A 26678-nucleotide genomic window follows, 5' to 3' on the forward strand; every position below is an offset into this window, starting at 1 on the left:
GTTTGGACTAGCTAGAGCAACCGTTGGCGGCGCATTGTATTGTGAATCGCGAGAATTGTTTTAATGACATATAATTCTAGATATACCTACTGGTTATCACTATTTCGCAGTATATGTTGTTATCATGGCTATATGTCTATTCAATAAAGTCAAATGGGTTTCTTAATATCACGAATAGTCATTTTGAAAGCCAGGGGCAAGTGAGGGAGTGACGACTGAGATACTTCATTTTACGTGGAAGAGCAGGTTGTCTATTCCCCTTCATTCGTCAACACTTACAGTCTAGGTTGACGACTGAGATACTTCATTTTACGTGGAAGAGCAGGTTGTCTATTCCCCTTCATTCGTCAACACTTACAGTCTAGGTTGACGACTGAGATACTTCATTTTACGTTGAAGTGTATGCTGTCCATTCTCCCTCATTCGTCAACACTTACTGTCTGGGTTGACGACTGAGATACTTCATTTTTACGTGGAAGAGCAGGTTGTCCATTCTCCCTCATTCGTCAACACTTTCTGTCTGGGTTGACGACTGAGATACTTCATTTTTACGTGGAAGAGCAGGTTGTCCATTCTCCCGCATTCGTCAACTCTTACTGTCTGGGTTGAAGACTGAGATACTTCATTTTTAGTGGAAGAGCAGGTTGTCTATTTTCGGTGTATCCTTCGTGTAAGAGAGCACGAAATTTATTTCATTTAGAATGCTCTTATCATTGGTTCATGTTAATGTCAATGTAAGAATAAGTATGATGCCCAATGTGAACCTGTATCAATTAACAGCAAAGCATACTGAAAATGATAACGCAGTTAAAGAATATAGGAGTTATAGCTCCTTACGGAACATCATAGTTTAAAAAAATTATTAAAGGTATGTCATGTTTAGTATTATTTCAGTATTTATTCCTGGGACTGTGACAGTGTGCCAGACAAGGCATTCACTAGTTATTAAAGTGTCAATGTGTCAGCTAAACATTACTTTCATGTGTGAGTCAATGTGTTTGCCACTTTGAAAACTTTGTTAACTTAAGTAAGTCTTTCTTCCGTGTCCTGTGACAATGTGCCAGACAATCCTATCATTACATGAAACATTAATACTTCGTATGTTCTGGCCCTTCTTTCATGGCACATTAACACCAGGTTAGCTCATTATTACTTCTATGTGTCAATGTGTCAGACACTTCGTTAACTTCCGTAATTACTTTTACGTGAATGTCTTGTTTTGAACTATTTCCTGCCACTGCAACACTGTGCCAGGCAAGCTGATTATGTGTCAATGTGTCAGACACTTAAAGACTTTGTTAATCATGTTAATCTCCTGTACTTCTTTTGTGCTCTTTCTTCCCGGTACTGTGACGGTGTGCCAGGCAAGCCAATCATTACGGTGTGTCAATGTGTCAGACACTAAAAGACTATGTTAACTTCCGTACTTCTCTTGTGCTCATTCTTCCTGACAGTGTGCCAAGCAAACCGATCATTTCCTTTTCATGCGTGCCAATGAGTATGTTTTTAGTTATTTCTTACTGGCACTGTGACACTGGCAAGCAAGCCAACTTTACTTTCATGTGTGAGTCAATGTATGTTTGTTTTATGCTCTTTCTTTCTAGCACTGCGACAGTGTGCCAGGCAAGCTGATCATTACTTTCACGTGTGTGTAAATGGTCAGACACTTTTAAGACTTCTTTAACTTATGTTTTAACTAATTTAATTTCTTGTCACTGTTACAGTGTCTCAGGCAAGCCAATCATTACTTTCACAAGTTATTATTTTTAGGTAGTTCTTCCTGGCATTGCATCACTGTGTCAGGAAAGCCGATCATTAGGGTGTGTCTAACTAAAAGACTAAGTTCGCTTCTGTACCTCTTTTGTGCTCTTTCTTCCTGGCACTACGACAGCGTGCCAGGCAACCCACTTTCATGTGTGTCAATGTATCAGACCGCTCAGTGCCAGGCAAGCATATCATTAATTTTACATGTATGCTCTTTAGCTATTTCTTCCTGGCACTGAGACACTGTGCCAGGCAAGCATATCATTACTTTTACATGTATGCTCTTTAGCTATTTCTTCCTGGCACTGTGACACTGTGCCAGGCAAGCATATCATTACTTTTACATGTATGCTCTTTAGCTATTTATTCCTGGCACTGTGACACTGTGCCAGGCAAGCATATCATTACTTTTACATGTATACTCTTTACCTATTCCTTCCTGGTACTGTGACACTGTGCCAGGCAAGCATATCATTACTTTTACATGTATACTCTTTAGCCATTTCTTCCTGGCACTGTGACGCTGTGCCAGGCAAGCATATCATTACTTTTATATGTATACTCTTTAGCTATTTATTCCTGGCACTGTGACACTGATCTTTGCCAGGCACTGTGAACTGTGCATATCATTACTTTTACATATATACTCTTTAGCTATTTATTCCTGGCACTGTGACGCTGTGCCAGGCAAGCATATCATTACTTTTACATGTGTGATCTTTAGCCATTTCTTCCTGGCACTGTGACACTGTGCCAGGCAAGCATATCATTACTTTTACATATATACTCTTTAGCTATTTATTCCTGGCACTGTGATACTGTGCCAGGCAAGCATATCATTACTTTTACATGTATGCTCTTTAGCTATTTCTTCCTGGCACTGTGACACTGTGCCAGGCAAGCTTATATCATTACTTTTACATGTATGCTCTTTAGCTATTTCTTTGGCACTGTGACACTGTGCAAGCATATCATTACTTTTTGTATGCTTTTTATTTCTTCCTGGCACTGTGACACTGTGCCAGGCAAGCTTATCATTACTTTTACATATATGCTCTTTAGCTATTTCATCCTGGCACTGTGACACTGTGCCAGGCAAGCATATCATTACTTTTACATATATACTCTTTAGCTATTTCATCCTGGCACTGTGACACTGTGCCAGGCAAGCATATCATTACTTTTACATGTGTGATCTTTAGCCATTTCTTCCTGGCAATGTGACACTGTGTCAGGCAAGCTTATCCTTACTTTTACATATATGCTCTTTAGCTATTTCATCCTGGTACTGTGACACTGTGCCAGGCAAGCATATCATTACTTTTACATGTATACTCTTTAGCCATTTCTTCCTGGCACTGTGACGCTGTGCCAGGCAAGCATATCATTACTTTTACATGTATACTCTTTAGCTATTTATTCCTGGCACTGTGACACTGTGCCAGGCAAGCATATCATTACTTTTACATATATACTCTTTAGCTATTTATTCCTGGCACTGTGACGCTGTGCCAGGCAAGCATATCATTACTTTTACATGTGTGATCTTTAGCCATTTCTTCCTGGCACTGTGCCAGGCAAGCATATCATTACTTTTACATGTATACTCTTTAGCTATTTATTCCTGGCACTGTGACACTGTGCCAGGCAAGCATATCATTACTTTTACATATATACTCTTTAGCTATTTATTCCTGGCACTGTGACGCTGTGCCAGGCAAGCATATCATTACTTTTACATGTGTGATCTTTAGCCATTTCTTCCTGGCACTGTGCCAGGCAAGCATATCATTACTTTTACATATATACTCTTTAGCTATTTATTCCTGGCACTGTGATACTGTGCCAGGCAAGCATATCATTACTTTTACATGTATGCTCTTTAGCTATTTCTTCCTGGCACTGTGACACTGTGCCAGGCAAGCATATCATTACTTTTACATGTATGCTCTTTAGCTATTTCTTCCTGGCACTGTGACACTGTGCCAGGCAAGCATATCATTACTTTTACGTGTATGCTTTTTAGCTATTTCTTCCTGGCACTGTGACACTGTGCCAGGCAAGCATGTCATTACTTTTACATGTATACTCTTTAGCTATTTATTCCTGGCACTGTGACGCTGTGCCAGGCAAGCATATATCATTACTTTTACATGTATGCTTTTTAGCTATTTCTTCCTGGCACTATGACACTGTGCCAGGCAAGCATATCAGTACTTTTACATGTATGCTCTTTAGCTATTTCTTCCTGGCACTGTGACGCTGTGCCAGGCAAGCATATCAAAACTTTTACATGTATGCTCTTTAGCTATTTCATCCTGGCAATGTGACACTGTGCCAGGCAAGCATATCATTACTTTTACATGTATACCCTTTAGCTATTTCATCCTGGCGCTGTGCCACTGTACCAGGCAAGCATATCAGTACTTTTACATGTATGCTCTTTAGCTATTTCTTCCTGGCACTGTGACGCTGTGCCAGGCAAGCATATCAAAACTTTTACATGTATGCTCTTTAGCTATTTCATCCTGGCAATGTGACACTGTGCCAGGCAAGCATATCATTACTTTTACATGTATACGCTTTAGCTATTTCATCCTGGCACTGTGCCACTGTACCAGGCAAGCATATCATTACTTTTACATGTATACTCTTTAGCTATTTCATCCTGGCACTGTGACACTGTGCCAGGCAAGCATATCATTACACAGCGAATTTGCAAATTCGCTGTGTTCTGTCTTTTGCCAATTCTTTCTTTCTTCTTTCTTTCTTTCTGGCAACAAGCTCTAGCTCCGCAAGGCATTGGCAGATTTCAACCATACTTGACCCAAATGACCATTGGGCTAGTGCAAAACTTGCATATGACTTTGACCTGGCTGTGACCTTTGACCTAGCTGCAATGGTCAAAAACGTGGTTTTTTTGCTTTTTCTTAGCAAAACGTGACATTTTGCGTGATTTGCCACGTTTCGCCATAGCTCTGCTATGCTTTGACCGATTTTGACCATACTTGGTCACAAACACCACTGAACATGTCCCCACATGTGACATGACATTGAACTCCATTTGACCTTTGACCTGCTCACAATGGCAAAAATGTATGCTCTTTAGCTATTTCTTCCTGGCACTGTGACACTGTGCCAGGCAAGCATATCATTACTTTTACATGTATGCTCTTTAACTATTTATTCCTGGCACTGTGACACTGTGCCAGGCAAGCATATCATTACTTTTACATGTATGCTCTTTAGCTATTTCTTCCTGGCACTGTGCCAGGCAAGCATATCATTACTTTTACATGTATGCTCTTTAGCTATTTCTTCCTGGCAATGTGACGCTGTGCCAGGCAAGCATATCATTACTTTTACATGTATGCTTTGTAGCTATTTCTTCCTGGCACTGTTGTGACACTGTGCCAGGCAAGCATATCATTACTTTTACATGTATGCTCTTTAGCTATTTCTTCCTGGCACTGTGACATTGTGCCAGGCAAGCATATCATTATTTTTACATGTATGTTCTTTAGCTATTTCTTCCTGGCACTGTGACACTGTACCAGGCAAGCATATCATTACTTTTACATGTATGCTCTTTAGCTATTTCTTCCTGGCACTGTGACACTGTGCCAGGCAAGCATATCATTACTTTTACATGTATGTTCTTTAGCTATTTCTTCCTGGCACTGTGACACTGTGCCAGGCAAGCATATCATTACTTTTACATGTATACTCTTTAGCTATTTCTTCCTGGCACTGTGACACTGTGCCAGGCAAGCATATCATTACTTTTACATGTATACTCTTTAGCTATTTATTCCTGGCACTGTGACGCTGTGCCAGGCAAGCATATCATTTCTTTTACATGTATGCTTTTTAGCTATTTCTTCCTGGCACTGTGACACTGTGCCAGGCAAGCATATATACTTTTACATATATACTCTTTAGCTATTTATTCCTGGCACTGTGACGCTGTGCCAGGCAAGCATATCATTACTTTTACATGTGTGCTCTTTAGCTATTTCTTCCTGGCACTGTGACACTGTGCCAGGCAAGCATATCATTACTTTTACATATATACTCTTTAGCTATTTATTCCTGGCACTGTGATACTGTGCCAGGCAAGCATATCATTACTTTTACATGTATGCTCTTTAGCTATTTCTTCCTGGCACTGTGACACTGTGCCAGGCAAGCATATCATTACTTTTACATGTATGCTCTTTAGCTATTTCTTCCTGGCACTGTGACACTGTGCCAGGCAAGCATATCATTACTTTTACATGTATGCTTTTTAGCTATTTCTTCCTGGCACTGTGACACTGTGCCAGGCAAGCTTATCATTACTTTTACATATATGCTCTTTAGCTATTTCATCCTGGCACTGTGACACTGTCCCAGGCAAGCATATCATTACTTTTACATATATACTCTTTAGCTATTTATTCCTGGCACTGTGATACTGTGCCAGGCAAGCTATATCATTACTTTTACATGTATGCTCTTTAGCTATTTCTTCCTGGCACTGTGACACTGTGCCAGGCAAGCATATCATTACTTTTACATGTATGCTTTTTAGCTATTTCTTCCTGGCACTGTGACACTGTGCCAGGCAAGCATGTCATTACTTTTACATGTATACTCTTTAGCTATTTATTCCTGGCACTGTGACGCTGTGCCAGGCAAGCATATCATTACTTTTACATGTATGCTTTTTAGCTATTTCTTCCTGGCACTATGACACTGTGCCAGGCAAGCATATCAGTACTTTTACATGTATGCTCTTTAGCTATTTCTTCCTGGCACTGTGCCAGGCAAGCATATCATTACTTTTACATGTATACTCTTTAGCTATTTATTCCTGGCACTGTGACACTGTGCCAGGCAAGCATATCATTACTTTTACATATATACTCTTTAGCTATTTATTCCTGGCACTGTGACGCTGTGCCAGGCAAGCTTATATCATTACTTTTACATGTGTGATCTTTAGCCATTTCTTCCTGGCACTGTGCCAGGCAAGCATATCATTACTTTTACATATATACTCTTTAGTTATTTATTCCTGGCACTGTGATACTGTGCCAGGCAAGCATATCATTACTTTTACATGTATGCTCTTTAGCTATTTCTTCCTGGCACTGTGACACTGTGCCAGGCAAGCATATCATTACTTTTACATGTATGCTCTTTAGCTATTTCTTCCTGGCACTGTGACACTGTGCCAGGCAAGCATATCATTACTTTTACATGTATGCTTTTTAGCTATTTCTTCCTGGCACTGTGACACTGTGCCAGGCAAGCATGTCATTACTTTTACATGTATACTCTTTAGCTATTTATTCCTGGCACTGTGACGCTGTGCCAGGCAAGCATATCATTACTTTTACATGTATGCTTTTTAGCTATTTCTTCCTGGCACTATGACACTGTGCCAGGCAAGCATATCAGTACTTTTACATGTATGCTCTTTAGCTATTTCTTCCTGGCACTGTGACGCTGTGCCAGGCAAGCATATCAAAACTTTTACATGTATGCTCTTTAGCTATTTCATCCTGGCAATGTGACACTGTGCCAGGCAAGCATATCATTACTTTTACATGTATACTCTTTAGCTATTTCATCCTGGCGCTGTGCCACTGTACCAGGCAAGCATATCAGTACTTTTACATGTATGCTCTTTAGCTATTTCTTCCTGGCACTGTGACGCTGTGCCAGGCAAGCATATCAAAACTTTTACATGTATGCTCTTTAGCTATTTCATCCTGGCAATGTGACACTGTGCCAGGCAAGCATATCATTACTTTTACATGTATACGCTTTAGCTATTTCATCCTGGCACTGTGCCACTGTACCAGGCAAGCATATCATTACTTTTACATGTATACTCTTTAGCTATTTCATCCTGGCACTGTGACACTGTGCCAGGCAAGCATATCATTACACAGCGAATTTGCAAATTCGCTGTGTTCTGTCTTTTGCCAATTCTTTCTTTCTTTCTTTCTTTCTTTCTGGCAACAAGCTCTAGCTCCGCAAGGCATTGGCAGATTTCAACCATACTTGACCCAAATGACCATTGGGCTAGTGCAAAACTTGCATATGACTTTGACCTGGCTGTGACCTTTGACCTAGCTGCAATGGTCAAAAACGTGGTTTTTTTGCTTTTTCTTAGCAAAACGTGACATTTTGCGTGATTTGCCACGTTTCGCCATAGCTCTGCTATGCTTTGACCGATTTTGACCATACTTGGTCACAAACACCACTGAACATGTCTTCACATGTGACATGACATTGAACTCCATTTGACCTTTGACCTGCTCACAATGGCAAAAATGTATGCTCTTTAGCTATTTCTTCCTGGCACTGTGACACTGTGCCAGGCAAGCATATCATTACTTTTACATGTATGCTCTTTAGCTATTTATTCCTGGCACTGTGACACTGTGCCAGGCAAGCATATCATTACTTTTACATGTATGCTCTTTAGCTATTTCTTCCTGGCACTGTGACACTGTGCCAGGCAAGCATATCATTATTTTTACATGTATGTTCTTTAGCTATTTCTTCCTGGCACTGTGACACTGTACCAGGCAAGCATATCATTACTTTTACATGTATGCTCTTTAGCTATTTCTTCCTGGCACTGTGACACTGTGCCAGGCAAGCATATCATTACTTTTACATGTATGTTCTTTAGTTATTTCTTCCTGGCACTGTGACACTGTGCCAGGCAAGCATATCATTACTTTTACATGTATACTCTTTAGTTATTTCTTCCTGGCACTGTGACACTGTGCCAGGCAAGCATATCATTATTTTTACATGTATGTTCTTTAGCTATTTCTTCCTGGCACTGTGACACTGTACCAGGCAAGCATATCATTACTTTTACATGTATGCTCTTTAGCTATTTCTTCCTGGCACTGTGACACTGTGCCAGGCAAGCATATCATTACTTTTACATGTATGTTCTTTAGCTATTTCTTCCTGGCACTGTGACACTGTGCCAGGCAAGCATATCATTACTTTTACATGTATACTCTTTAGCTATTTCTTCCTGGCACTGTGACACTGTGCCAGGCAAGCATATCATTATTTTTACATATATACTCTTTAGCTATTTATTCCTGGCACTGTGACGCTGTGCCAGGCAAGCATATCATTTCTTTTACATGTATGCTTTTTAGCTATTTCTTCCTGGCACTGTGACACTGTGCCAGGCAAGCATATCAGTACTTTTACATGTATGCTCTTTAGCTATTTCTTCCTGGCACTGTGACACTGTGCCAGGCAAGCATATCATTACTTTTACATGTATACTCTTTAGCTATTTCTTCCCGGCACTGTGACACTGTGCCAGGCAAGCATATCATTACTTTGACATGTATACTCTTTAGCTATTTCTTCCTGGCACTGTGACACTATGCCAGGCAAACAAATCATTACTTTTACATGTATACTCTTTAGCTATTTCTTCCTGGCACTGTGACACTGTGCCAGACAAGCATATCATTACTTTTACATGTATGCTCTTTAGCTATTTCTTCCAGGCAAGCTGATCCTTACTTGTTCTTAATTTGAAAAAGGGGGTATGTGGTCAGTTTTCAAAATCTCGTATGCACATACATACCCCCCAAGCCTCCGCATAACTACGAAGTTATTGAGCAACACTGCAGCTTTGGGGTTACAGTACAGCAATAAGAATTTGGCAGTCGTCCATATTAATTTTAAAGAAAAGGTGATCAAGGAATGATAAATTGGGCCTATCACCTAGATTTGCTTAGTACCAGGAGCTTTTGTATAATATTAATATTTAATAGAATTACCTACTGTACAAAAATATATTCAAACATTTCAGAAAGAAAGTTAATACAAAAAGAAAATGTCACAGTCCAAGTTATAAATACTGAATCATTACCAAACATGACATACCTTACATTTGTCACATTTATTTAGGAACTGTTTGTTGTGTAAGGAACTGTAAATAACTATTCTTTGACTATAGGTGACTGGACACTGCGAAAGAGCCGTAAACTCGGCAAATTGTATTCTGAGTTATAGTGTAAATTGTGTGAGAAGGTCGTATTCATAGGTATCTCAATTCAGTGCGACAAGTAAATTTATATATATCATCAAACACTGTTTAAACCAATCAATAATCCTATTGCTGAAGAGGATAATAAGCTTAACTACCTATTTCTATAGAATCCTTAAATAGTTCTTGTCGTCGTTTTTTTTTGTCTTGCTAGATTTACTTCGCAACTGTTTTGCTTAAAGTATGCCCAGCTTAGAAATAAAAACACATTGCTTGGTTTTGATTTTCGGACGGTCACTTTGGGGTCATCTGAGGTCACCAATGGGGTCATCTGAGGTCACCAATGGGGTCATCTGAGGTCAAATTACTAAAAACTGTCGTCTGGGCATGAAACTTCCTGGGTACAGTTAACATTTAGAGTCAAAATTTCGGAAGGTAATTTCGGGGTCATTCAAGGTCACCAAAGGGTCATCTGAGGTCAAATTACTACAAACTGTCGTATGGGCATGAAACTTGGTGGGTACAGTCAACATTTAGAATCAGATTTTCGGAAGGTCATTTTGGGGTCATTCGAGGTCACCCAGGGGTCATCTGAGGTCAAATTACTATAAACTGTCATATGGGCATGAAACTTGGTGGGTACATTTAACATTTAGAGTCAAATTATCAGACGGTCATTTTGGGGTCATCCGAGGTCACCAAAGGGTCATCTGAGGTCAAATTACTAAAAACTGTCGTATGGGCATGAAACTTGGTGGGTACAGTTAACATTTAGAGTCAAATTTTCGGACGGCCATTTCGGGGTCATCCGAGGTCACCAAGGGGTCATCTGGGGTCAAATTACTAAAAACTGTTGTATGGGCATGAATCTTGGTGGGTACAGTTTACATTTAGAGTCAAATTATCGGACGGTCATTTCAAGTTCATCCAAGGTCACCAAGGGGTCATCTGAGGTCAAATTACTAAAAACTGTCGTATGGGCATGAAACTTGGTGGGTACAGTCAACATTTAGAGCCAAATTTTTGGAAGGTAATTTCAGGGCCATCCAAGGTCACCCAGGGGTCATCTGAGGTCAAATTACTAAAAACTGTTATATGGGCATAAAACTTGGTGGGTACAGTGAACATTTAGAGTCAAAGTTCCGGAAGGTAATTGCGGGGTCATCCGAGGTCACCAAGGGGTTATCTGAGGTCAAATTACAAAAAACTGTCGTATGGGCATGAAAGTTGGTGGGTACAATCAACATTTAGAGTCTAATTTGTGGAAGGTCATCTGAGGTCAAATTACTAAAAACTGTCGTATGGGCATGAAACTTGATGGGTACAGTCAACATTTTATATAATCCCTGATAACACAATGCCGTCGGCCCGACGTTGGCGACTGGTCGGCGAAGTCGGCAAGGGGTCGGGGTCCTGCTGAAGTAGTCGGGCGGACATTGGCCCTACGTAACTAAGTGAACGTCGGCCTGCTGACTTTGGGGCGACGTCGGGTTGAGGTCGGCCCTACGTCACTAAGTGAATGTCGGCTCGCTGACTTTGGGGCGACGTCGGGTTGAGGTCGGTGAAATTCCATGACAGAAGCAAAGATGATAGGGGCCTATATTTATTTATTATTATTAGGCCTATTATTATTATGGTTCTTTAATAATTAATGTTATTATTATATTAGTGTTAATTATTATTATTTTTTAATTATTATCGTTGTTGTTTTTCTTGTGAATTGTTCTCTTATTTTTTTTATTGACCTTAAAATTGCGTGTGATAGGCCTATGGTTAAACGTGTTGGGCCAATGTTCTTAATAATCCATCCATTGACCAAATTTTTTATTTTTATATGTATATTACTTTATAAAGAAAACAAATCAACAAATTTAGTAAATGTTATCAATATTTACAGTAAATTTGATCAAAACATTGCTTATATTAACTTAAAACACTTCATCAAATATAGAAACCTCGGTAGCTCAATCGGTAGAGCACCAGATTTATAAACCGAAGGTCCCTGGTTCGAATCCCGGTAGGTCCATTAAGGTAAGTGACTTGTGTAAATTAAGCTAGGAAATTTGTGTTCGTTGTAAAATAGAGAGTAGGTTAGTGTAAGACACGGTGTAAGCAGAGTATACGCTACTAAATAATATTTTTGATTTTTTTTTTCATGATTTTTCGTCTCATTGGGCTAACTTGCCAATAGTTGGATCGACATTGGATAATGGTTGGTCCAACGTAGTTCCAAGGTCGGGCCGACGTTGTTGAAGTCGGGTTAGGGTCGGCACCGGCTTTTAAGCAGTCGGCATTACGTCGGCCGGTGGTCGAACCGAAGTCGGGCCGACCTCGTCGGCAGGACATATACACAATGAGCAGCCGACATCTGAGCCGACGTTCAGCCACCGTCCATGGCGACCAATACCCGACGTCGGGCCAACCTCTTTGTGTTATCAGGGATAGACTCAAAGTTTCGGAAGGTAATTTTCGGGGTCATCCAAGGTCACACAGGGTCATCTGAGGTCAAATTACTAAAAACTGTCGTATGGGCATGAAACTTGATTGGTACAGTCAACATTTAAAGCCAACTTTTTTGGAAGGTCATTTTGGGGTCATCCAAGGTCACACAGTGGTCATCTGAGGTCAAATTACTAAAAACTGTTGTATGGGCATGAAACTTGGTGGGTACAGTCAACATTTAGAGTCAAATTTTTGGAAGGTCATTTCAGGGTCATCCAAGGTCACCTAGGGATCATCTGAGGTCAAATTACTAAAAACTGTCTTATGGGCATGAAACTTGGTGGGTACAGTCAACATTTAGAGCCAAATTTTTGGAATGTCATTTTGGGGTTATCCGGGGTCACCCAGGGGTCATCTGAGATCAAATTACTAAAACCTCGTCTGGGCATGAGACTTGGTGGGTACACTCACCATCAGCCATCAAGCTCCAATTGAACAATCAAATCACCATGGCTTGTTGCAGGATCATTAACTTCTACCAAAAGTAATCGCGAAAGCAGGTGGTCGCGAAAGCAGGCGAGACTCGTGGTTCGAGCGCGAGAACCGCCTTGTTTAAAGGAACTTTTATTTTGCTTTGGCTAATTGTATCCAAACGGTTATATTTCAGCCCGGGGTGGCACTTCAATATAAAATGGATATAGGTGTAGGGCTGGCCAGTAAGGGGCATCCGGTGATAGCAAAATAAAAAATATATAAGATCATTGCAAGCCTGAGAGCATGATTTTTGGCATTCCGTGAGAGCAAAAATCAGTGTACAAAATATGAGGTCATTGGGTGAGAGAGGGACCGTTTGGATCTAAATTAGGGGGCATTGGGTGAGAATATGACCTTTTTTTTTAATGGGGTCTTTGGGTGAGAGCTAAAAGAAGCCTCGAGTGATAGACGACTCGTTGCTGTTCAGATGGAAATATTATGGTCTAGGTCTTTGGGTGACATGCAGATCTAAAGGAAAAATATGGGGTCTTTGAGTGACAGAGCATGTGCTGGTAATGGGATCTTTTGGGGACATGTTGAAAAAGGGGGTCTTAATAGCCTGGTCTTTGGGTGACAGAGCACGTGCTGGTAATGGGGGGGAAAAGGGGGGTCTTAATAGCCCTACATACGCGTCACCTCCAAAGTGGAAGTACCCCCCGGATTTCAGCACATCACATCAAACCTCCCATTGGGCACCCCATTCCTTTTTTAAAGGAATTTTTATTTTGCTTTGACTAATTGTATACAAACGGTTACATTTCAGCCTCGGGGGTGGCACTTCAATATGAAATGGATATAGGTGTAGGGCTGGCCAGTAAGGGGCTTTCGGTGATAGCAAAATATAAAAAAAATATCAGGTCATTGCAAGCCTGAGAGCATGATTTTTGGCATTCCGTGAGAGCAAGAATCGGTGTACAAAATATGAGGTCATTGGGTGAGAGAGGGACAGTTTGGATCTAAATTAGGGGGCATTGGGTGAGAATATGACCTTTTTTAATGGGGTCGTTGGGTGAGAGCCAAAAGAAGCCTCGAGTGATAGACGACTCGTTGCTGTTCAGATGGAAATATTATGGTCTAGGTCTTTGGGTGACATGCAGATCTAAAGGAAAAATATGGGGCCTTTGAGTGACAGAGCATGTGCTGGTAATGGGATCTTTTGGGGACATGTTGAAAAAGGGGGTCTTAATAGCCTGGTCTTTGGGTGACAGAGCATGTGCTGGTAATGGGGTCTTTGGGTGACAGCGATGTTGAAAAAGGGGGTCTTAATAGCCCTACATACGCGTCACCTCCAAAGTGGAAGTACCCCCCGGATTTCAGCACATCACATCAAACCTCCCATTGGGCGCCCCATTCCTTTTTTAAAGGAATTTTCATTTTGCTTGGGCTAAATGTATTTTGTCTAGGTATGTATAACCAACAATTAACAATGAGAGGACATTCCTGAACCTTGTTGACTTAGGGATGATTTGAAATGACCGCCAATTATGACTGTTTGATATTTATTACCAGGAATGTGGAAAAAGAGACACATGTAGAACCGAAAAAAAAGATACAATTTTGTTGAAGGAACAGAATTCAACAAACCATAACACTGCTTCTGGATATCGTTTGAAGTCAAATGATATACCATTTTAAAGCTTATGATATATATTTTCTAAACACAAAATAAAACAAAATTGACCGGGCTGACTTTACGGCTGATTCGTGGTGTCCAGTCACATAGTATCACTTCAGTGTGCTTTGCTGTTGATGCAGGTTCACGTTGGGCATCATAATTGTTCTTACAGTGACATTAACACAAACCACTGATTATAAGAGCATTCTCAAAAATTCAATTTCGTGCAAGATTACACGAAAGGGTAACGATCGGTTTACCTGGCACACTGCCACAGTGCCAGGAAGAAAGAGCAAAAATTAGTTTAAAACATACGAATGTTAACGAGTCTTTAAAGTGTCTGACCATTGACACACATGCGAAAGTAATGCTCGACTTGCTTGGCACACTGCCACAGTGCCAGGAAGAAAGAGCACAAATTAGTTTAAAACATACGAAAGTTAACGAGTCTTTAAAGTGTCTGACCATTGACACACATGTGAAAGTAATGATCGGCTTGCCTGGCACACTGTCACAGTGCCAGGAAGAAAGAGCACAAATTAGTTTAAAACATACGAAAGTTAACGAGTCTTTAAAGTGTCTGACCGTTGACACACATGTGAAAGTAATGGTCGGCTTGCCTGGCACACTGTCACAGTGACAGGAAGAAAGAGCACAAATTAGTTTAAATCATACGAATGTTAACGAGCCTTAAAAGTGTCTGACCATTGACACACATGCGAAAGTAATGCTCGACCATCACAGTGCCAGGAAGAAAGAGCACAAATTAGTTTAAAACATACGAAAGTTAACGAGTCTTTAAAGTGTCTGACCATTGACACACATGTGAAAGTAATGACCGGCTTGCCTGGCACACTGTCACAGTGCCAGGAAGAAATTAGTTTAAAACATACGAATGTTAATGAGCCTTAAAAGTGTCTGACCATTGACACACATGCAAAAGTAATGATCGGCTTGCTTGGCACACTGTCACAGTGCCAGGAAGAAAGAGCACAAATTAGTTTAAAACATACGAAAGTTAACGAGTCTTTAAAGTGTCTGACCATTGACACACATGTGAAGGTAATGGTCGGCTTGCCTGGCACACTGTCACAGTGCCAGGAAGAAAGAGCACAAATTAGTTTAAAACATACGAAAGTTAACGAGTCTTTAAAGTGTCTGACCATTGACACACATGTGAAGGTAATGGTCGGCTTGCCTGGCACACTGTCACAGTGACAGGAAGAAAGAGCACAAATTAGTTTAAATCATACGAATGTTAACGAGCCTTAAAAGTGTCTGACCATTGACACACATGCGAAAGTAATGCTCGACTTGCTTGGCACACTGTCACAGTGCCAGGAAGAAAGAGCACAAATTAGTTTAAAACATACGAAAGTTAACGAGTCTTTAAAGTGTCTGACCATTGACACACATGTGAAAGTAATGACCGGCTTGCCTGGCACACTGTCACAGTGACAGGAAGAAAGAGCACAAATTAGTTTAAAACATACGAATGTTAACGAGCCTTAAAAGTGTCTGACTATTAACACACATGTAAAAGTAATGGTCGGCTTGCTTGGCACACTGTCACAGTGACAGGAAGAAAGAGTACAAATTAGTTTAAAACATACGAATGTTAACAAGTCTTTTTAAAAGTGTTTTTACCATTGATACACATGTGAAAGTAATGATCGGGCCCGCGTGATCGGGTTGCCTTGCACACTGTCACAGTGCCAGAAAGAATAACAATTAAGGCTTGCCTGGCACAAGTGGCAAACACATTGACTCACACGTGAAAGTAATGGTTGGCTGACACATTGACACTTTAATAACTAGTGAATGCCTTGTCTGGCACACTGTCACAGTCCCAGGAATAAATACTGAAATAGTGCTAAACATGACATACCTTTAATAATTTGTTCAGGAATTATATATATGTTCCGTATAAGGGAGCTGGCTTCGTTATAATTTTCAGTATGCTTTGCTGTTAATTGATACAGGCTCGCATTGGGCATCATACCTATTCTTTATACATTAACACTGACATGAACCAGTGATAAGAGCATTCTCAAAAAAAATTAATTTCGTGCTCTCTTACACGAAGGATAAACCATATTTTCCCGCATTCGTCAACTCTTACTGTCTGGGTTGAAGACTGAGATACTTCATTTTTACGTGGAAGAGCAGGTTGTCCATTCTCCCGCATTCGTCAACTCTTACTGTCTGGGTTGAAGACTGAGATACTTCATTTTTACGTGGAAGAGCATGTTGTCCATTCTCCCGCATTCGACAACTCTTACTGTCTGGGTTGAAGACTGAGATACTTCATTTTTACGTGGAAGAGCAGGTTGTCCATTCTCCCGCATTCGTCAACTCTTACTATCTGGGTTGAAGACTGAGATACTTCATTTTTACGTGAATGCGCAGGTTTTCCATTCTTCTGATGCGCTGTCATTAACCTCTAATCAATGACTTCCGCGTGGATTAGAACGCATGCTTTGCGAAGGAAAATTTGCGCCGGAAAATTTCACTGCTGCAAGTGGTAAGTCCGATTTAGCCTCTTCGATTTTTGAAGGACTTTTTAAGTTGTGATTAAAATAATTGTTAATTTCAAAAGTGGGATATGGGAATTGGTATATTTTTTTTCTCATACATTTCAACACACATTCAACACACGTCTATAATAATGCCTATTGACGGTGGTCTTAGGCCCTCATTACTTTGCAAGTACCCTGATAACACAATGCCGTCGGCCCGACGTTGGCGACTGGTCGGCGAAGTCGGCAAGGGGTCGGGGTCCTGCTGAAGTAGTCGGGCGGACATCGGCCCTACGTCACTAAGTGAACGTCGGCCTGCTGCTTTGGGGCGACGTCGGGTTGAAGTCGGCCCTACGTCACTAAGTGAATGTCGGCCCGCTGACTTTGGGGCGACGTCGGGTTGAGGTCGGTGAAATTCATCAAATCTTTGATGTTGGGCCAATGTTATTAATCCATCCATTGACCAATTTTTTTTTTATTTTTACATGTATATTACTTTATAAAAAAAACAAATCAACAAATTTAGTAAATGTTATCAATATTTACAGTAAATTTGATCAAAATATTGCTTATATTAACTTAAAACACTTCATCAAATATAGAAACCTCGGTAGCTCAATCGGTAGAGCACCAGATTTATAAACCGAAGGTCCCTGGTTCGAATCCCGGTAGGTCCATTAAGGTAAGTGACTTGTGTAAATTAAGCTAGGAAATTTGTGTTCGTTGTAAAATAGAGAGTAGGTAAGTATAAGACTCGGTGTAAGCAGAGTATACGCTACTAAATAATATTTTTGATTTTTCGTCTCATTGGGCTAACTTGCCAATCGTTGGATCGACGTTGGATAATGGTTGGTCCAACGTAGTTCCAAGGTCGGGCCGACGTTGTTGAAGTCGGGTTAGAGTCGGCACCGGCTTTTAAGCAGTCGGCATTACGTCGGCCGGTGGTCGAACCGAAGTCGGGCCGACCTCGTCGGCAGGACATATGTGACGTGTCATGTCAAAAGGAGACACTTTTGGGCAGGTTATCAATTTTGATATTTTGACATATCTTAAATAAAGAGATATTTTGCTTCACAGCGCCGTTTAACCCAATAAAATCGGGCATTCCGAAGCGAAGATATTGCGTTCGTAAGTTATGGTATTATAAAATTGGAAATTGAGATATCGGCCTTTAAAAATACTATTGACAATGTTGAGAGTAGGAATTACCTTGAAAAATGTCTCAAAAAATAGAAGATGCCAGTTATATTCCGGTCTGAAACTATCAGACAATATTTTTAACATTAATAACATCACAAATTCGCAACAAACCCAAATTGTGAAAAAATCACCCCTGGGCAGATTTTTGGCTATTTCTCCATTTACGATCCTGCCCAAAAGTGTCTCCTTTTGACATGACACGTCACATATACCCAATGAGCAGCCGACATCTGAGCCGACGTTAAGCCAACGTCCATGGCGACCAATACCCGACGTCGGGCCAACCTCTTTGTGTTATCAGGGTATATATGAAAGTATACATAATTATTTAGAGGCCATTTAAAAAAATGCTCTCTAACAGAGTTGTTGCCAAGTTACAATATGTCTATTCTCACTTTTTTGTCATGATATGGTCTAGTTAATGACTGTGAAGAATAGCTTAAGATACCTTTCATTTTCCTTTAAAATTTAGAAGGGACCGAGCATAATATTTTGTGCATCACACTAATTTAGCCCAAAATGAAGGTGAATTCTGTTACTTGAAGGGCCGGTGTGTTCGATATAGGGTACAATTTTGCAATGTTACATCAGGGCCTATATTGACCCAAAACATGGTGTTTCTCGGACTAAAAAGGAAGATGCACAGATTAATTTTGCGTGCCCCAAATTTTAGGTGTCATGGGCCCGGTCTATTGCAATTCGGTCTAATATTCATTTAGTATAATATTGTTTGGTCCAATAGCCAGTCGGTCTAAAAACCATATAGTCTATGGTTTCGTCTAATATTTTTTGCAATAACAATTTGGTCTAATAGCCGTTTGGTCTAATAACGGTTAGGTCAAATAACCGTATGATCTAATTATCAGCTATGTTGTATTAGGTTCATCTGGATTGTCAATTTTAACTGTTTGATGGGAATTCATACTATCAAATCCAATTTTTGGTGACATACCTTGCTACAGTTTCATGCTGCTACGCAGCACTTCATCAGACTGGCAACATTGCTTCTTCTTCTTTCCTGAAGTTGCTGCCGGTGGCGGCGCCAGAAGCTGGTCGAAAATATTCGGTAAAATCACCACTCATTTTAAACCTACAAACACGATCCGCCAGTCCTTAGTGCATCCCAAGGACAAACAGCCTAAGAGTAGGATCAGTGGAGTGGTCTACGGGGTACGCTGTTCGGAGGAATCAGCCTGTCAGGACTCCTACATAGGAGAAACCGCCCAACCTCTTCACAACCGCATGCTACAACACCGCAGAGCCAGCTCAGGTGGTAACGACTCAGCGGTTTTTCTACATCTAAAAGCCAGCGCACGTCTATTTTGTCCCGTAATAAACTTTTTAGGCTGCGTCTTAAATGCAGCGCCTCAAGCGGTGACCTGTTTTTAATTTAAAATCGTAGCGGCTCTGTCATTGGTTATTATCAAACAAAGCTATCACCTCAATTCTATACAAACCACGATTAGGGGCACACTTAGAAACTTGCTTGACAAAACTTCGAAATTCTTTTGATATGGTAATCTACAGAAGATCTTATCTGATAACACATAGGCCTACATGATTCTACCATGGAGGTATATAAATAAATGGAGAATGATCGCCAGAATTCTAATCTCCTAAGTGGAGATTATCCCGTTACCTCTATTCAATGAGTCACCAAACTTGAATTGACCAGCCACTTCAGCCAAGCTATTGATCTCCACGATGGTTATGAGCCTCTACCATGGTTCATTGATTGTCACTCCCAAAATTTCCTCATAGGAATTGACCCTACATTGACCCGTACCGGAAGCCTTGTAAAAGAGACTGTATAATGACGTCAGCTAGTCAATCAGCTAGTTCAAAGTCACCAGTTTTGATAGCTTATAGTTTCAATGTATGATCGTGCGAAAACCCGAAGAAATTCGGATGTTCTGTTCTCAAGTTATGAAACTGTTTTCTACACTAGTTGTGCCGTAAGTTGACAAATATACTTAGTTTTCATGTTCATATATTAAGCTTTTAAGGGGGTCTGAGGGAGTTCAAATATAGTGCAAATGAAAGCAAAACGTTTTTACCTTCCGATTGTGAAAAAATTATGTTGGGCCAATTTGGGCCATTTGAGTTACGAGCGAGCAAAATTTACCGGAAGTACTTCGAAATTCAAGCAAAAGTGATGATCAGACAATCTTTTCTAGAGAGAAATTGATATACGGAATGTATAGGCCCTATACATACTTTGTTTAAACAGTTTCTCATAGTTTAGTGTATGATAACCGTGATTTTGGTTGAAGCTTCGGGTCAAATTGATTGAGTGCCATGACGGATATGTCATGTTATTGTTTTTAAACTTTTAATTCTGTATTGTCATGAAATCGTATAGGGAGCCTAAAAAATCATCATTAAACTTCTCATTGTATAATAAATAATTATCAGTATTTAGGCCTAAATGATTATTAATATTATTAGGAGGCTATCATTTTCTTTGGAGGGAGGGGTTCCAAATATACGGGGGGGGGGTCATAACCTTTTTGGAAAAAAAAAAGTCATAATTCAATTTTTCATGACCAAAATGTAGGGAGTCACAAGATGACAACAGATAAGGTGTTTCTTTTTTCAAAAAGACTGATTTCTTGATCCAATTTAAGCACTCAATTTTGGGCGAAAATGAGATTTTGATAGGCCTATCAAAATTTTATGAAACATGAGCACTTTCCAATAAGTATAAACTTCATTTTACCCCATTGAAATCAATGGCCAGTGAAACAGACTTCACAATGTAATCAGCTTAGCATAATCAATATAAACCTGAAATTGCCTATTCAACAATAATTGGTCATAACCAACGTAGTACAAAAGAGGCTTGGCTGGATCATTCTCCATTTATTTATATACCTCCATGATTCTACTATACTATGTTAAATTTTATAAGACGGATTCAATTATTATTTCTTCTTCACGAAAGAAAAAGAAAATTATCTGAATTAAAATTCTGACGGGGTTCGAACCCACAACCTCCGGTTTCACAGTCGAGCGCTTACACTACTGTGCTAGCAGTTCTGTCAGAAATGATTTTGTTCATTAGCTCTTATTGATTACGAAATTAAGCGCATACACTTGAAATGCTATTACCGCACTTGTCTCTTTATAGCCTACTGAATCTCCAATCAATAATGAACCTTGCCTCTGACTATGCGGTTCCTATGCTTATCAGTTAAAAAATTTCGGAAGTGGCAAATGCATTATACTCACGGGGGGAAGGGCACTTAACACAAAATTTGACCATACGGGTATGCTCCCCCGGAAAGACCCCCCTTTTTGGATTTCGCAGCTCCGAAAGACCCCCTATATTTGACCAAAATAGAACTCCGAAAGACCCTTGATTTTGATAAATAAATATATAGCTCTAAAAGACCCCAAAATTGTTCATTCCTCATATTTCTGGGATTTTCAAGCAAAAAGCCAAGAAAGGCCCTTGATTTTGACTGTTCGCAGCTCCAAAAGTCCCCATATTTTACTTGTTCGCAGCTCCAAAAGACCCCCTTTTACTGGTACGCCCGCATCTCCCAAAGAACCACAACCTAAACATTCCGGGGGAACATACCCACCAAATATTGTTGATGTGCCTAGGCTACTGCTGACATTTTAATTAACATTGAATTATAACAATATAGGCCTACTATTGACTTGGTGATAGTAATACTAGTAAATTCAGTACTTATAATATATCAACTACAAAATAATAGTCAATCTTTCTAATATTAATAATACAGATGATATTAATATATAAAGAGTTTTGTTGCAAAAGCCCTTTATACATCTACTTTTTGACTTTTTGAGAAAAACAGCTTTTTCAAAAATTGTTCAATTATTACTAGTTCGATTTGATTCATTTTGGTTTTGAATAAAGTGTTGATAAATAGAAACTAAAAGAATAGGTTTGGTACAATTTTCAAGCCTTCCTATTTATTTTATTATTTCGTTTATATCGTGCCTTTTGTGGATGTAAGGGCTTTTGCAACAAAATAAATTTACCCCTTTTCTAGAAACCATCTTTGCAATCAAATTCGAACCCATATTTTGCACTACTTTATGTAACTTGACTAATGTTTTCAAGAGAAAATTGAAATATCTCATTTACTTTTATTAAATTCGGCAAAATGGCATTTTTTAGTATTTCCGAAGCTACAACTTTTGTTAATCAAAACGATTTTTTTCAAACATAGTGACCCAAAGACAGTTTCTTTTTGGTTTTAATAGGTAAAGATTATCATGGCTAGGCCTATACATCAAAATATTTTGACATGCCAAAAATATTCCCCTTTATAGGCCTACCATTTGAATTTAGGCCTATCCTGACATGTTTCTACATCACATTCGCAATATCGAAACGGTGCAAATACCTATACCTGTGCCAATATTGGCTCCCCCCCTTGTCCCGCCAAAAAGCTTCCCCCTATAATTCAACACCCTGGGATAAGTATTGCATCACATCACCCCCTCCCCTGCACCTCATCCTGGTGCGGCACTCTTTTGGTGACAGATCGAATGGAACAATAGGGTGTCTTCGGGTGACAGAGCATGTGCTCGTAAAAATATAGGGTCTGTGGGTGACAGCGACGCTGAAAAGGGGGGTCTTAACAGCCCTACATACTAGTACGCGTCACCTCCAAAGTGGGAGTGTCCCCCCCCCCCGAATCAGTCTGACTAAACGTCTTTGATTGATGCAACGACCGGCCGTGACCCAAGTTATGTAATCACTTCGATAAACAAAATACAACACTGTATTGTATATGTATAAACCTATATAAGGGACGCACCATTAGATATCAAGGTGGGGGGGGGGGCTTGGTAGTTTTTTGGAAAAGAAATTGTCACGCCAAAAAAAAAAAAAAAAAAAATTGCTTCACCTCAGAGCCCCCCCAAAAAAAAAAACACATTGCACCACCTCGGACCTGAAAAAAATTTGGTGGCAAGGGTGCTCCAGTTTTCATCAGGTATATTAATTTTATTTTAGCTTCAAACTGGCAAGTATTTTGTTCGCATTTGTTTGTGAAAGGTTATTCTGTGAGTGAATACACTTGATTCACTCCACTTCAAAGATTTTCCCCAGAGTCCACCCCAAAGTCAAAAAGAAATCTATGCCACATGATGATGGGAGCCATATGTGGGGTCAGTGGATGGATCAGAGTATGGTTTTGGTGAGATATCCTCACATGAACCTATATTTTGAAGAAAATAATCACAAGACATGGATCTCCTTTGAAAACATTCATGAAAAAAACATGCTAAAACTCACCATTTGAACCAGAAGCGTACCGGTACTAACCAGCGGGGCAGAGTGCTCCCTGAAAAGAGTGCCCGCATAACAAAAATGAAAGAAATCGGGAAGGCATAGGAAAAGAAAGGGCAAGGAGCCTGTTTCCCACCAAAATTACCCCGATCATGCACCAAAATGAATGTAAAATACCAAATTTTTGCGCGCGCGCGCGCATTGTCTCAATAAAACCATTTTGTCCCGGTTTTTGGAGGCTCGAAAACTTAACAGTTTATATGTAGGCCCTACAGTCTCGCTAAAAAAAACCCAGTGTATGTACATATCGCATTAATAATACCGGTTCAAATTGATGATTATTTTTGTATTTTCCCCCAAAACCTTTATTTTTCCCTCTGATCACGAAAGCTGACTACGCTCCTGATATGAACTCATTTTAACATAAGAAGAACGTTTTTCGTGCTACGCGAAATTTAGGTGCTACAAAATGTAAACTGTTTGCTTCATCGAGGCGCTAAAAATTGCTTCACCGAGGTAGGCCTACTAAAAATTGTCACGACTCAGCCCCCCCACCTTGATATCAAATGGTGCGTCCCTATATTGTACCATACCTGCCATGTATGCATGCATGCAGGGACCGTCTTTAAAATAAATTATATCAAGTTGGCAAGTTACTATTTTTGGTGAATATTTTGTATTGAACCATGATCTTTCTGACATAAACATTCAGAGAACACCTCAAGGAAATATGAAATGTCCCATATATATCTTTACTTTAAAGTCGAAGCTGCAAGATAGCCTGAATAAAATTTAAATTTGCCGGCCAAAATGTGATATTTTTGAACTTTTTCTTGACCACTTTCATGGAAACAAAACTTACAAGAAACCTCGGTAAAACTGACGATTTACAAGGAATTTCAAGTCTCAAAAGAAAATCTATCCGTGTTATCTTGCACACAAAATAGTTCTTGTCTCAAAAATCCAAAAGAAGAATGCGTTTTATCTGTACTTTTTATAATAAAGCTTCGGGACTTTAGGTCTCGAATTTCGTACCACGACAAAAGAAGTACAGTACATACATCTGACACAAAGCATACATCCTTTTGGCCTGATATGGAAACGTAATTAGAAGGTAGCTATTGTATTCTAACAATAAGATCGGGGTCAAATAGCTTACAAAAGGCTCCTTCGATTTATAGTGATCTACAATCAATCGGCAAGCTGCGAGTTATTGATTTTTAATCAATCACGTATTGCACTCCCCAACGGTAACAGAAGGGTTTAGCCCAGATTGAAATCTCATCTCCTCCCAGTCGTCATAAGCGAATTATAAGTATGAATTGAAACCCTCTAGAAGTTACCAAAGTATACCGCACATGGCGCTATTTATAAACCTGAAAGATTTCTAGCACAGGTCGAATGCGAAAAAGACGGATGTGAGCGGACACCATTTTGACACCAAGGATGTTCGTATTCTAGACCGTGAGCAGCGTTGGTTTGAGCGTTGTGTGAAAGAGGCTATCTGGGTTAGAGCGGAGCAACCATCTCTCAACCGTGGAGGAGGCGTCCGGGCCAAGCTGTCACACGGCTTGGACCGAATCATAAAGGACATTCCTCGTCGATTGTCATCAATACCGGAAGTGTCCGGTACTCAAGGTCATTTGCATCACAACCCAGCTGAAGACTGAAGGTTACAGTCGCAACGTCGGTTCGTCCGTCAAAAATAGGTATGTCTGGTTGACCAGATTTAAATCAGATCTTAATAAATTTTGTTTAAATATTCGGCATCTCGAAGTAGGGGCCTATCACCCCCCCTTCGGTACAAAACGTTGTTTAAAAAACGTTGTTGGAAAAAAGGGGTCATTGGGCATACAAATTTTAAAAAGAGGTCATCAAAAATGTTGAAACAATGGAGCAATGTTCTATTTCTTGTTCCAAAATTTCCAATACAAATTTGCTGTCATAAGAAAATTTGAAAGTTTCCGCATTATTTTGTGGCATTTTGATGATACAATCTAAAAAAAACCATGGAGGTCATTGATTAGCCGCACATAAAATTGAAAAAAGAGTCATTGGGCATGCATGACTTTTATCAAGAGAGGTTCATCGGGTATATTCGACTTCAAAAAGGGGCCTATTGACAGGCACACACCACATCACTTCTAAAGTTGAGTGCCCCTCCCCGGATATAATTTCGTTCGAAATGAAATCGGTTTTATATTTTTAATCTTTTCTAAAAAATGACTCATATGTCAAGAACAATCATTTTGATATAGCCTGTATGTTGTATCTTTGCCTTGAACTTCAACCAAATTGACTATGCAAAACAGGTTACGCTTCATTATTATCCGGTCACGTGTTACATACAATAATACAACAATCATTTTGGCAGTGTACGCAACTCCTATGTTCATGTAGTAGTATATGCACGAATACAACACCTATAAAACTGCCGATCTACAGACCCATGTTCCGTCACCATTTTGATAAGGAAATAGTTGACAGGTGTAATTTATTATCAACTTGATCCAGTGAGTCTGCGTTGATTTATGTGATTCAGTTATATAAATATACACGTATAATGTTCTATTAAATACATTGAGTCACTAGAAAATCTTATTTTAACGCGAAAACTTTATTTATATTTATAATTTAGATCAGTCTCAGCTAGATATGTATATAACAGTATTCAGTGGTAAGCCTAAATCGAAGCGTAGTCTCAAAGACAAACCAAGTTGCATGACGCCATGCAGAGTCATTTTCTCTGTGTTTCTACAATAAACTTTCTTTGATAATTAATCATCTTTATTTTAATGATACCTATAGACATGGACGCTACCTTCTTGCAAAACAGAGTGCCAGTCGATGAGGGACCTATTGGCATGCTTAATATTGATACATTGCTGGTTATTTTCAACTTCTTGTCCATATACGAGAAATTAATCGCAATAAGGTAAGATAGTGATACTATTCAAGGGACAGTCTAGATGCAAAACTCCTAATTAGTCTAGTCACCAGATGGCTTAATTGCATGCACCTGAATGATGTATATTAACCTATTTCTTCGTAATCCTTAAAGTCCCTAGTACACAAATTTTGTTGTTCCTAAAACAAAATATTGTTCCATGGGTGGGGGAAGGTCGTTGAACTTAACATGATTCAGGTGCATGCAAAGCCAACTGGTGACTCGACTAAATAGTGTTATTCTGAAGATTTGTATCGTGAATACAGTCAGCCGCCTGGACAACCAATTCTTTAGAAATGCTTAGTCGCGCTAAAAGTCGATCGATACATGTAAAAATCAGCACAATTCAGAGATAC

At 39.7% G+C, this 26678-nt stretch overlaps 2 protein-coding genes across 3 annotated transcripts in view; both read left to right on the forward strand.

The window, feature by feature from the left end:
* Window positions 1-26678, forward strand: part of LOC140168087 (uncharacterized) — a 117106-nt gene that overhangs the window by 77844 nt on the left and 12584 nt on the right. The gene's annotated exons all lie outside the window — the stretch shown is intronic.
* Window positions 1-26678, forward strand: part of LOC140168086 (uncharacterized) — a 41897-nt gene that overhangs the window by 11214 nt on the left and 4005 nt on the right. Inside the window, exons 1-2 of one of the 2 annotated variants that reach the window (XM_072191389.1) lie at window positions 25738-25888; window positions 26184-26310. In XM_072191389.1, the coding sequence (XP_072047490.1) occupies window positions 26186-26310 (125 nt within the window). In that variant the 5' untranslated portion in view covers window positions 25738-25888; window positions 26184-26185. Of the gene's footprint in view, window positions 1-25737; window positions 25889-26183; window positions 26311-26678 lie in introns of those variants that run through there. The other variant, XM_072191390.1, reaches the window with a different exon arrangement.

This window comes from Amphiura filiformis, chromosome 13, assembly GCF_039555335.1.
Source record: "Amphiura filiformis chromosome 13, Afil_fr2py, whole genome shotgun sequence".
Classification (NCBI taxonomy): Eukaryota; Metazoa; Echinodermata; class Ophiuroidea; order Amphilepidida; family Amphiuridae; genus Amphiura; species Amphiura filiformis.